Source organism: Anneissia japonica, unplaced genomic scaffold (assembly GCF_011630105.1).
Source record: "Anneissia japonica isolate Jap-2015-1 unplaced genomic scaffold, ASM1163010v1 scaffold288197_len338424_cov179, whole genome shotgun sequence".
NCBI lineage: Eukaryota > Metazoa > Echinodermata > Crinoidea > Comatulida > Comatulidae > Anneissia > Anneissia japonica.
The window spans coordinates 1,814-14,689 of NW_022741702.1; the positions used below are offsets into that span (position 1 = coordinate 1,814).

A 12,876-nucleotide genomic window follows, 5' to 3' on the forward strand; every position below is an offset into this window, starting at 1 on the left:
TCAAAAACGTTCCGCCACCGTTTGTTCAAAACGTAACATGTGAAGTGCAGTGCCGGGGGTGTTAGTGGTGGTGCTTGAAGTAAATTAGTCGCATATTTTGGCAGATTTATTTTATAGAAAGGCATTTGCGGTGGGCGGAGATATGCTCTCTGTGGAGTGCTGTTATTGTTATTATTATTATTATTATTATTATTATTATTATTATTATTATTATTATTATTATTATTATTATTATCATCATCATCATCATCATTATCATCATCATATTGTCATTATTATTATTATTATTCCCTGCAATCTTGACTAATTTCTGTTTTATTTACATATTAGAAAGAAGGTAGACAGCCAGAAAAGACTGATGGATTTCCGCAAAGTATTAACCATCTAATAGAGAGTAAGTGAAGTATAGCTACTTAATATTCGATCATGTCTGCCGCGCCGTTTTGTCTGTCGGCTTTTATATTTCGATCAATCTATCATTTTTTTCTGAAAGATATCCAAACGTTTAGAAAGACTAAATATCCACAATATTTTAGACAAAACCAGATACTGTATGATCACCGACCTGGATCAACAAATATACTTACATCTTATAACAGCAATAGGCCTAAAGTTAATAGAGAAAATAAATCTTTGAAATAATAAAAAATAATATTTTAAGTCTCATTATCGGTCATAATGAACTTACAGAACTAGAAGAGCTTGGAGATGCTTAGGAATTCATGTCAGATCTGCTTCATTGCTGTCTCTTATACACATCTAGATGTGTATAAGAGACAGGGATTTTCATCCATCGGGGGAAAAGTGAAGTTTTCGTCTGGGATCCCATATCAAGGATAAACCTCATGATAAATAATTCATTGAGATCGTGGAAGCAATCTCGACTATGGCCCGAGTGAAGTTTCATACAAATGTTTCGTACGGGAAAAAAAAATCGCGTACCGGTAATGAATATACGAGAACAGATCACGCCCTCATTTGAATGTGCCTTTTCCATCTATGAAAAATTCTGGCCCACAGTGACCAGACCTAGCATAATTATGCTTTTTGGAATAATTTAAACCCGTTTAGCATCTAGCATATGTGCTGGCTTAATTTTCTCCAATTTAGCATAATTTAACATAATTTTGTCCTAAGAAGTAGAGTATCTCAAATGGTCTCACAAAAAATTGTTTTTTTCTTTTTGCCTCGACAACAACAGAACCTTTTAACCCTCTGTCAAGTAACGGTATGTGTCTGAACATTTTGGACATGAGCTGTATAAATTGGAAGAGCGAATTATGATGTTATGCCATAAAACAATTCTGTTATTAAAAGTTTGTAATAAAAAAAAATTGAGGAATTTGTTGTGTTCTTATTATGATGTCATTAGTCTTTCCATCACTCAAATGTGAAATTGACCTTATTAGTCAACAATGAGGACATATTTTTTTATTTCAGTTGATCTATATTTAACTAAATTATATCAATATTTCGCAATGCAAATACAATACATTTATGATGGAGTAGGCCTAATACAACTATTCCACTGCCTATGTCATCATCATTCCCTTAATCACCATGGCCATAGGCTAACATCTGAGAATGCAGGAAAGTGCATATCCCAGCTAGAACACACCCATCTGTTGACAATATAAATAAAATTACAGTAGAACCACTAATATAAGGGGACACCATCAGGACCAAAAAAGTGTCACCTTAATATGGATGCCCCCTGATTAGGGTACCCATATTAAGGGTGGGGAGGGGAACTAAAAATGTGAAATTGACCTTAGTAGTCAACAATGAGGACATTTTTTTTTTCAGTTGATCTATATTTAACTAAATTTTATCAATAATTCGTAATGCAAATACAATGCATATATGATGGAGTAGGCCTAATACAGTACCTGGACCCTATTGGAAATAAGTTTTTCTTTTAGAGACTTTCATTGGCTATCCTGGCATCTGTCCCTTTTTAAAGATGTTTTAACTGTATCTACCGCATTTTGTATATTGAATTGTTTTTTTATGTGAAGCCGAATAAATTTGAATGCCACAGGGGTGGCGCCAGTGGGGAGCCGGGTCCCAGGGTCCCGTCGGGAAGAGCTTCCCCCTCCTATCAAGGAGAAAAACCACAATTTAAAATCATAAAAATGCTTTAGTTTAGTGATCGAAGTATATTTCTTTATCTAATGCAAAACCACTCTTAATTATTTTAATATATATTCTACTTAATCATAGCACTCATATTTTATTATTGCGTTTTAAGTTTATGAACTTTGGAATGAACAACAGAAAGTACGTTTGGAATTTGAACGTAGGCAGTTGGAATTATTTCTTGGAAAGAAAATAATAAAACAAGAATTCAATCAGCTTGCCAGTCGAGTATACTGCAACGCATTGTTTATCGCTGGCCCAAACACAGATGCTCTTGGACCGGGAATCTATCTCAAGTGCGTATATACGAATAACTTGTTTATAATTGTTGAATTGAAATATGTGGCTTTACGTTACTATATAGGCCTACTTTAAGATGTAAAGAAGATTTTTCAGTTGTTAGTTATACTCTATTATACAAACAGCGATGATTGGAGGCGGGTGAGTAAGAGTAGAGATGTTGATTCATACCATGTTAGATGTGGATTCATACCTATGTAAACTGTTCAGTGTTAACATTTCATTTCCAAACTTTTTGGTGTAATTCATACAGGTGCTTGTAACATAGTATTTGCTACAACATATAATAAGGGTCACTAATGCTTCTCTACTTTATTTGTTCAGAGCATCTTTAATCAACAATAGTTGTGATTTCAATTCAATTACGGTATATGATGGCACCACACTCAGTGTACGAGCAACAAGACCGATCATCAAAGGACAGGAGGTAAGTCGAATATCTGTATATTTATGCATAATAATTTCGCCAACGTTAGACCAAATACAAAATGGTGTAGGATCATTGTCATATATTATTATGAAGCATATTCATTAAAGTTTAGGGGCTTTTTAATAATAATTGTCATTTCGTCAACTTCCGCTTTATACAACCTACTGCGACAAGAATATATATATTTTAAATTAATTCAAATTTTTGGGGTTATTTAGTTTATGCGATTACAAAGAAACATGGCATATTTAGTTCACGCTGTATCTTTCACATACCCTAGTGTTCTGAGCCACCCCTTTCTTTGGCTCTATTTGTAACCTATTTTGGAAGATTAAATCCTTGATGTGTAGACGATCTCCAATATTTCTGTAAAAATACAGGTATTAGTTTTCAAGCTTACTTAAGTCTATAATTTTGTTTAACAGCTTACCATATCATACGTAAGTCCGTTGCAACCTAGTAATATCCGACGAAAAATGCTACAAGAGAAATATGGTTTTAATTGCACATGCCCTCGTTGTGAGAATAAGGAACTTGATGCAAAAATGCAAAGCATCGTCTGTGAGAAATGTAAAGGTCAGGTACTTAGGAAACAATGTAAGTACTGTAATACTTTACCACGTAACACTGCTACCAATGCTGCATGTTGGTGTTACTGATGGGGCTGTATTACTACCCGATTTATGAACCACAGTAATACAGTCATACTACTATTCAGACTAACAATAATGATAGGCCTAATGTACTATTAAACAATGTTTTACAACGTACGCCTAATTAATAGATAACTAATGTTAACGACTATGCTGGATACTGAATAATTCATAATTCATATTTTATAATTATAAAATATGAATTATAAAATATGAATAATTTATATTTTATAATTCATGCTAGTACTAACACACAATATCTATTTCCCCTCAGATATGACATTTATGAAATGCAGTGTTTGTGATCAGTTGCCGTCTCAAAAACATGTGTCTGCTATATTGGCTATTGAGACTGAGAGCATTATCTTTGTGGAAGAAACAATAAAATTGCAGCCAATCAATATCCTTTGAGAATATATTTATCATCACGCCCTTGAATATGTTTTTTTTTGTACGTTTGAATTTGATGTCTTTTATTGTTTTTAAGTTCTCATTCTTTCTTATTACAGTAAATATGTGTGTATACATACAGAAAAAAAATTAGTAGTTCTACGTACCGTACTAGTGCGAATAAGCGTCCCGTTTGAATAAGCGCGGCCTCTAATATCATAAGTATTTCTTTTTAGCAAGTCTATAATCCAATCAATCCTGGGACTATGGTTGTTGGCATGATTTGAGCTGCAGAGTGGAATCACATTCTTCTTAGGTCAATATCAAAATGAGGATATTCTCTTGGACAAATGAGAGTTCGAGCCCTGAACAAACAGTATATTTCCAACTGTCCTCTTCTTATAAATGTGTCTTGGCCTAGTCCTACTCCTCTTTTTCTTTTTCCGATGGCCAACAAGCTAACCACTACCCACCACCATTAATTGCATCTGTTATTCTGCTGTTTATGTAAATATTCAGAGCATTCTTATGAGCCATGTTCTCTGGACGATTATCTTTTCCGCCGCACCACCATTCGTAATGTCTTTGTATAATTTTTTTTTTCACTCAAAAAGTGCCTCTTGAATTTAATAAGTTCCCATAAGAACCCTCGATTTTCATCTATTTCCATAAGCGCCCCCACAATTTCCACTCTGCTTTCATAAGCGCCCCGTTTGAATAAGCGCCCCTCAAAAAGTGCAAAAAAATATTTTAAGCGCCCGGGCGCTTATATTCACGCGAGTACGGTAACTGTCAATTTAAGGGTCTGATCAAAAGTATACAAAAAAAAAAGGAAATTGACTTGGGATTGTATTAAAATTCACATACAAATGATACAATTCAAATGTGGAATTTGATTTTTCTAATTTTCTTAGTTCATGGCTGACAGTGCATCTTTAACTCCTAATGCTTTTTTTCGACTCCGTTTCCACACCTACCTTGGTTTAGTTCTACCAACTAAAAATAAAACTTGTGAGGAATACAGGAACAATGATGTAGGCATATTTGCTCTTGCTCAGTTAATTGTCGGTGAGTTCAATGCGTTCTCTTTGGGTTGATTTAAGCGAGCCAGGGGTATAATGAATAAAGTATAGAATGTTATAAATAATAACATCTATCTCACAATTATTGATAGCCTAGGAAACTACTTTGTGGAGCCCGTAGCGCCACCAAATATAGCGCCTATAAATGGTGAAATGGTTTAATCTTTAATTAGTTGATGATTAGCTACTATCTTTTACTGAGAGTGGTGGCTCCAGAACTTTTCCAATGGGGCTCTAACAAGTTGGATATGGGGCCCAAAACAAGGGCCTCAGAAAAACTTCTTGGTAGGGTTCATAATTGTGAGAGTTTTTATGGATTAGTAAGATTCAAAATTAGCAATCAAGATAACGTTATTTAGAAAGGTAAATTAATATTTTTGTTTTGATGACCCCTTCGTGTCGTCACACGACTCGAAGGGGACCAGGTCTTTCCTCTCTGATTCCCTTCCCTCTGACTACAGTATTTACTAATTGTAGTTTATCTCCTTAATTTTTAAACGTGATAGACAATCTGCATATGCTTTAGACCTGAGCAGAAGACAAAAATGCTTTCTACATCGACTGCATTATCTCCGTGCTAAAACCTTCGACAGAGTGGGCCATATTTTAATGAATATGAACAACTTCAAAGATGGTATTCCTATGCTTGAAGAAGTTATATTGACTTACGAGTAAGTTCGGGCTATTTATTGCTTGTTACTATTCTCAACAAGCAATCACATTGTTTCCCACATTCCTTCTATGACTGCCCCAACGTTTCCGATCTTTATTGCTTCCATAGCAAACTAAATACTATCATCATCGACATTATTATTAATATTGTTGTTATTATTATTACAGTATTTTTATTCTAGTAACTTCTTAAAAAGTCTTCATATTATACTGATGTCCATCTTTAATTATTACTTTGATATTTTTTCAGAAGTTTATATCCTCCTTATCAACCTTTAATTGGAATACATTGTAAAAGACTGGCCGTTGTCTATATGCAAGTTTTAAGGTTTGAGGAAGCTCGTAAACGCCTCATTCAGGTTTGTTAAAAACCAAGACTGTAAGGTTTAAACTTAAAGATGTATTAGCGCAAAAATACAAAATATGTCATAAATTAACTTGCTCATTTTGAATTAACATTAAAAGTGTGAACTTTAACATAGAAATTATTCTATTTAAAAAATGTTTATCCATAATTTTACAGTGAAAATTATTTCAGTCACAAGTGTTTTTATTATTTTTATTATTAACGAGTATGAAAAAAATCACGGTGCATATTTTTAAATTCAATAATGTCTGTGCTTAAGTTATAAACATGTATATGTTATAGCAAATTGAGGAAGCTAAATTTAATATTATATTAATTCAGGGGACTTTTACATTTTTTAAAATTAGCTATATACACTCAGAAAACCACATGATCGATACGAAAGCGTATGGCATCAATGTAACTGTGAGCATGTTTCCAGTGAAATTATATATGTATGGCAGGTCATGCATGAACATTAACATAAAATTAAGTATGTGTTTCTTTTATATTACAGTACTTAATAGTAGTTAAAAATATCGAAAATTTAATTCAATTCTATTTTGTGTTTGTACAGGCACTTGCGGCATTGAAAATCACCCACGGCGAAGGTCACCCTTTCTATCGGGAAACAAGTAAAACACTTCAGGGAGTAATATGGGCGCTTTCATAATGTCTCACTGTCGTTTGTATGTGTCCATTGTCTGCACGGTTTGAAAGTTGTGTGGGCCCGGTAAGCAGTTGCGAGCGGAGCGAGGGCCTCGGTTGGGGTCCAGGGCTCTAATGCCCTCGAAAAATAAGCAGTTTTTACATTTTGCGAGCCTTTTTTATAATGTAATCTTACCAGTCCAATCAAAATGGACAACCACAATGAGGTAACCAAAAGCCAACATGTGATCCATGCCCAAAGTTGCAGTGACCTGTTGTATCGTTGATATATTCAATATTCAAACACTTTTTGCAAATTATTGATGGGGCATACAAGAAAATTGGCCCACCCACTAAAACTTATGAGTATGGGCCTAAGCCTGTACCACGCCAATGCATTTCTGTGGATTTTACTTAGTTCAAATACATTCAATGAAAGGAGAGTTACTAAATATTCACTTTGACATATGTGCTTGTTAAAAATTTAAATATTTAATTATTGATATACTGTACTATGAATTTATGACTATAAGCATGCAATTATAAAATATACCGTAACCAATTGGGACATAACTTCATAAATACACTGACTTATAATGAAAGACCCTGTCAGAACCTATGTATCAAAAAATAATATCATTAGTATTTTTAAAACCATTAAATAACTAAACAAAGAATCAAATGTACTGTACATTCAAACATTGATTTTACTTGAATTAACATTCACTTTAAAGTACAATTATAACTTAAAGGGGTATATGTAACGTAACGATCAATAATATTGTAATGAAATGTATAGATTTTTAGAATTAATCAAATTATATGTAATATTATTTTTAAATGATGTTTATAATGAATATAAATAGGCCATAATATACAATGAATATAATTATAAATGATATTTTGACAATTATTTTGAAGTTCAAATTATAAGTTGATTATTTTATTTCTTGCGACAGCACATTCCATACATGAGTATATACCAGTATATGTATGCCTAAGTGAAGACCTTACTGTAGAGGTACAATGTTCAGTGAATCTGCATTTGTTGTATTACTGAATATTCATGTAAGTAATTTGTATTTCATTACGAAGTCTGGAATCTGTGAAGTACAAACACCTGGTTATCGCGTACATTGGTCAGGGTCATGTGAAAATTAATTGATAGCGAAATGTGCTTTGGTATATTTACCTTGAATACCAATGGTGTTCAATTTATCTTTTAATGTTGTTGTGTAAAATAAATTTTGAAAAAGACGACTCAGTACATTAGCTCAATCCGCCCTCGATAAACTAACGTTACGTTATCTCACTATATTAATTGGATTAACACATTATCAAGGATAAGTACTGAGTGTTTAAACACAGGTGTCCTTGGATTCAATTATAGGTAAACGGATTAGTTGCCTTTTTTTATGAGGTTTTAATAGTTCTTTACCGCCGAAAGTGCGGTATTCTAACGTTATGGAGGGCTGGTCGGCCTAATGAGGCTTATTAAGCATGCCTGAAACAAAAGTAATCATAACCAATTTATAAAATTCATAGGATAAATATGTATTTCAGTTGGTATGTATGTGCAAAGGTTTATTAGTAAAAATGTATAGATGTAAACAATATTTAAGCGATTATCTTTGATAACAGGATTTTTAATTTATTTTATTAACATTTAATAAAGGTATATACAGTAAGTATTTTTCTTATTATCGAAATAAATATATAAAGCTTGTTAACAATATCATTAAACGTGCCGATAAACAGGTGGGCCTCTCATACGATTAACAATTACGCACTTCAGTATAGCTTTTGACCGAGTGGACGACAATATTGCAATTCCTAAGTTATTAGATATGAGGCTCCTACATTAATTCCATAGATGTAGTTTTTTTTTTATCCAACCATCTACAGTGTGTTAGGTATTCAAATACTTTGTCAAAATGGGAAGAACTCTCCTGTGTTTCTCAAGAAACCGTCAGTGGCCTAGTAATTTTTATGTGTCTAGTTAATGATGAAGCTAGAATTTACAAGTATTAAATGACATTGAAATGTGTTGATGATTTTGCGATAGTTGGAAATACCTTCCATCAACCAACGTAGCAGTACCCAAATTGATTTAGAAGACTTTCATATGGGTTGATGTTAATCACATGACCCCTAATCCATCCAAATGCATGTATATCCATGGATGTTACCTTTGCGAAAATCCCACTGTTTTTACCACTAAAATTATGTGGACAAGATCTGCAATGCGTAAACATGCTCTAGTAAGTGTGCAAGTGCCAGGATTACCATTTATATATAAATTACATTCAATACATTAAATTAATTAAAGAAAGTATGTGATGAAATTTGTTCAGGCTTGTCGTTTTTCTGCTTTTTATATTGGCCTTTTCAATCTTTCCTGCTTGTAATTTATAGATTTTTATTAGCATTCTATATGTAATTGCTTTACGCCTTGTGTTTGCGATGATTTTAATGTTAATATTGTGTTCATTCAGCTTTTGCTGTGATTACGGTTTTTAACTAACCTTGAATAAAAATGATCAATACAAAAGTTTTGCAAGAATATGTGTCGACAATACTATGTAGGCCTAATGTAGACGAATTTGCAATTGAGATACAGGTTTCTGACTAACTCAATCAAAATAATATTCATGAATCTTATCAATCTGCTTTGTAATACGCACACAGTATACTGATCATGTCACTATAGCAACCGATAACTGTATGCTACATAACAGTCTCAAATATTAAAAGACGGCGATTGACTTATAAAGCAATTACTGTAGTATAGCGGCATACATCGTACACTAGGGAACATTATTATACTTAGGTTAGACTTATTGCATTCAAAAATGTTTTCAAATATTAAATCTAACCTTTTAATAACGCTAGTGTACATTATGCGCTGCTCTACTAATTGCTTATTAAATGCTAACAGAAGGCACCACCGGCGTTTCATAGGTGTCGTATTGAGCGTGTACCGTACCACCCCGCCGAGCTAAAACCATGCTTGATTTGTGGTGTGCAATAACAGAGTAACAACAAACGATATATTTCTCTCTCTTAGCCTAGCCTATAGTAAGTTTCAATATTATTCGTTTTAGATAAAATATTAGAATTTATTGTAATCGAATTTTCCAACGTATTGGGCCCTCTCTAGGCCTAGACTAGGCTACTCCTCCTTCTAGGCCAGGGACCCTGGTCCCTCCCTTGCTTCCCCTCTAGGATGCTAGGTCTAGGCCTGGCGGGATATGACTTCTTCGGCCGCCGACACCTTCGGCCGCGCGAGATTTATATGGAGCGCCAGTTGGGCATTTCTTCACACCGCATGCTGTGGCGGCGTATGCCAAACTTTAAGCCTTTGCTAAACTAAATAATTGCTGTTGTCATGTTGCACAGTAATATTTACGTATTTATTTTAGGTTGTATGTATATAATAATTGCTTTCATGTACAGTATTATTTACTTATTTATTTCAGGTATGTGGATTTCTTTTTAATTAAGGGTCTTACATTGAAGAATTGTAAAGCTTAAGTATTTTACAGTATTTGTTTTACAGAACAGTATTGTTATTCATTATACAATTTGAAACTGTAGGCCTAGGCCTATTCATTGTACAGTAATTCATATTTCCCGTATATACTGTAAGTATAAGCTCCAGTATTTTATTTATTAATAGACTACAAAACGCATTTTTTACTGTATTTTTATTCATATTTCGTCAGTTTCCTTAATCCACAAAACAGAATTTCGTCAAATAAAATTTAGAATGATAAACATGCACAAATTTCGTCCTTTATCCTCAAAATAAAACATTTTTTTAAATAATTTTATTTTCACGTCTGTTGTCTGTTCATGTTATCTTTTCATACAAGATCGGATGTAAAATAACACATTAGCGAGGGTGATGAAAGTGTGTTATTTACAAGAATTGGAAAAAGAAATCTAGAGTAAATTTGTCAATTAGGAATACTGTATCTCTCTATTCTCATGCCCTTAATGTACATACACTTTATATCATAAAGCCAATCAATTAATTTACTCAATCAAATATTTAATTTATTGGTGATTTAAAATTCAGGTCTTTATATTTACATTACTGAATAGTAAACAAGTGCACATGTAAAAAATGAGATCTATAATTGATAACAAGCAATGATGTTTACCTTTAACAATTATTATCGTCAAAATGTTTAAAAATCTTGCAAATATGTTGCTTGTGTTAACCATGGTGTAAGTGGCAGCGCAAAGTTTGCCATGTTTAATTCGTTACGATTTTTTCACAAATTATATAAATTATCACTGAAATTTTAACACACTATTAATATTAATTGTTGCGACATGTTCTGTGTGTATAGGCCTATCTGTAACAATGTAAAGCTTGAGTGTTTCTGAATTTGAGGTTTAGAATTGAATAGATATAATAGCGCTCGATCAACCAATGTATATCCGCGTGACAGACAATAGCGCGCATTCAACTTCCAATCGGCAAAGAACTCAAAGGGCGCTCCATACATTTTGGTGTTCGACAGGGCGCGGCCGAAGGTGTTGGCGGCCGAAGTTGGCCTAAAGCGGCCTGGCTAGGTTCTGACTGGGAATTCGATCCAACTTGGCCACAAGTCATTTACTTAGTCTTAGCATTAACATTATGTATTGTTTAAATTTTTGCTGATATATTATTGTTACCATATAAATAATAAATAATTCTCGATGATCAATTTTTTTATTCATATTATTATTATTACATACAGTATTAGTCTTAGTATTATTATTTTAATAATAGTAATTTTAAAAATATAGTTATTGGTGTTTTATTGGTATTTTTCTCATATTATTATTATTAATATTGTTGTCACCTTTATTATCGATATTATTACCCTATTATTAAATTCTTGCTCATATATTATTGTTACCATATAAATAATAAATAATTCTCAATAATCAATTTTTATCCCACTCTCTGAGAGAGAGGGCTAATATGATGATTCTGAGCGAATTTTGAAGTCATTTGTTTTTCAATCTCTTCCTTCGTTTGTGACGTGATTAGGCCGATCTTGCAATAATATGGAAGATAAGGCGTGGGGAATTTAAAGTATGAAGAGTTTTTGCGAAAATATTGTCGGGAAATATGTGAAAAGTATGTTTTTTTTATCATATTTCTTAACACTACCGTGGGTTTCCTATGAAAGCGTGTTCGTCATTAATCAGATTGCAAATCGCCTGATTCCACATTGTGTTTATCAACCAATCACGGCCTGGAATGGTAAGCTTTGCGGCTAATAAATGCATCTGCACGAGTCTAGTTGGCAGCGAAGAATGAGCCGTTTTGTGGTGCTTGCAAAGGTGGGTGGTCTCTCCCCTGAGAGATAAACAATGTACACTACTGTAATGCAGGCTGGCCTAGAGCTAGAGGAAGACACGTACTACCCAGCCAGCCTATAGACTGTAATGCAGGCTGGCCTGACGAAGACGAATAGGCTTGCTGGGTACGTACGTGTGTGTGTAGGCATAGGCCCTAGTCTAGATCAGATACTACAGGAAATAAATGTAGGCTACAAGTTGCTTTTATGTGTATTAAACCACACATTCAAATCAGTCAGTAGCGATGAGTGTATGTACAGCACATTTCGTGTTGCCGCACTGTGGTGTGGTTGATAATGAGGACGTTGCCGTTAGATACATGATAGCAAGGTTCCACATGGGATTTTTGTTCTATTGAGACGGTAGCTTTTCAGCATTGCTCTAGGATGATTTTCCTTTACATTTATGAATTTTTTAGCTTCTCGTACTCTACACTTAGCTATCTGTAGCCAACCACATAGGCCTAGGTACGTAATATATTAGATCAGATGTTAATTACATAAAATGTAGGCCGACAGTCGTATTTAATGGGGGCGGAGTGGATTTCTTTTTTCACGATTTACCATGGGATGGCAACTGTCATCGTTATCTAGACTTGTAGACGCCGTTGTCCGTATGGTAATGATGAAGATCGTTGACTGTGAGGCATGATTAAAAGTGCCTTTCATTTTCAATGGATTACATTCCATTCCAACGATGGTATAACCAGTCAATGGATAGCCCAGTAATGAGATATTTTGTTTAGATTTTCACAGTGTGTTCCATGTACCTCCTTCATTTATTTAAAATTAAATTATTAAAACATTGCCTATAATATAATCTAGTAATGTACTAGTATATTATTTAATCTAATAA

At 33.6% G+C, this 12,876-nt stretch overlaps 2 protein-coding genes across 2 annotated transcripts in view; both read left to right on the forward strand.

Moving 5' to 3' along the window:
- Positions 1-330: 330 nt before the first annotated feature.
- LOC117118915 (histone-lysine N-methyltransferase ASHR1-like) lies at positions 331-9,211 on the forward strand (the record flags this gene model as incomplete). Its single annotated transcript, XM_033263651.1, has 8 exons — positions 331-394; positions 2,252-2,435; positions 2,764-2,866; positions 3,295-3,466; positions 3,797-3,922; positions 5,494-5,665; positions 5,917-6,025; positions 6,590-9,211. Coding segments are annotated over 8 exons (1,026 nt in total), but the record flags the coding sequence as incomplete, so codon positions are not given.
- A 412-nt stretch (positions 9,212-9,623) lies between these two features.
- Positions 9,624-12,876, forward strand: part of LOC117118906 (14 kDa phosphohistidine phosphatase-like) — a 10,489-nt gene continuing 7,236 nt past the window's right edge. The window contains exon 1 of the mRNA XM_033263636.1: positions 9,624-9,738. The gene's annotated coding sequence lies outside the window, so the exon portion shown is untranslated. The remainder of the gene's footprint in view (positions 9,739-12,876) is intronic.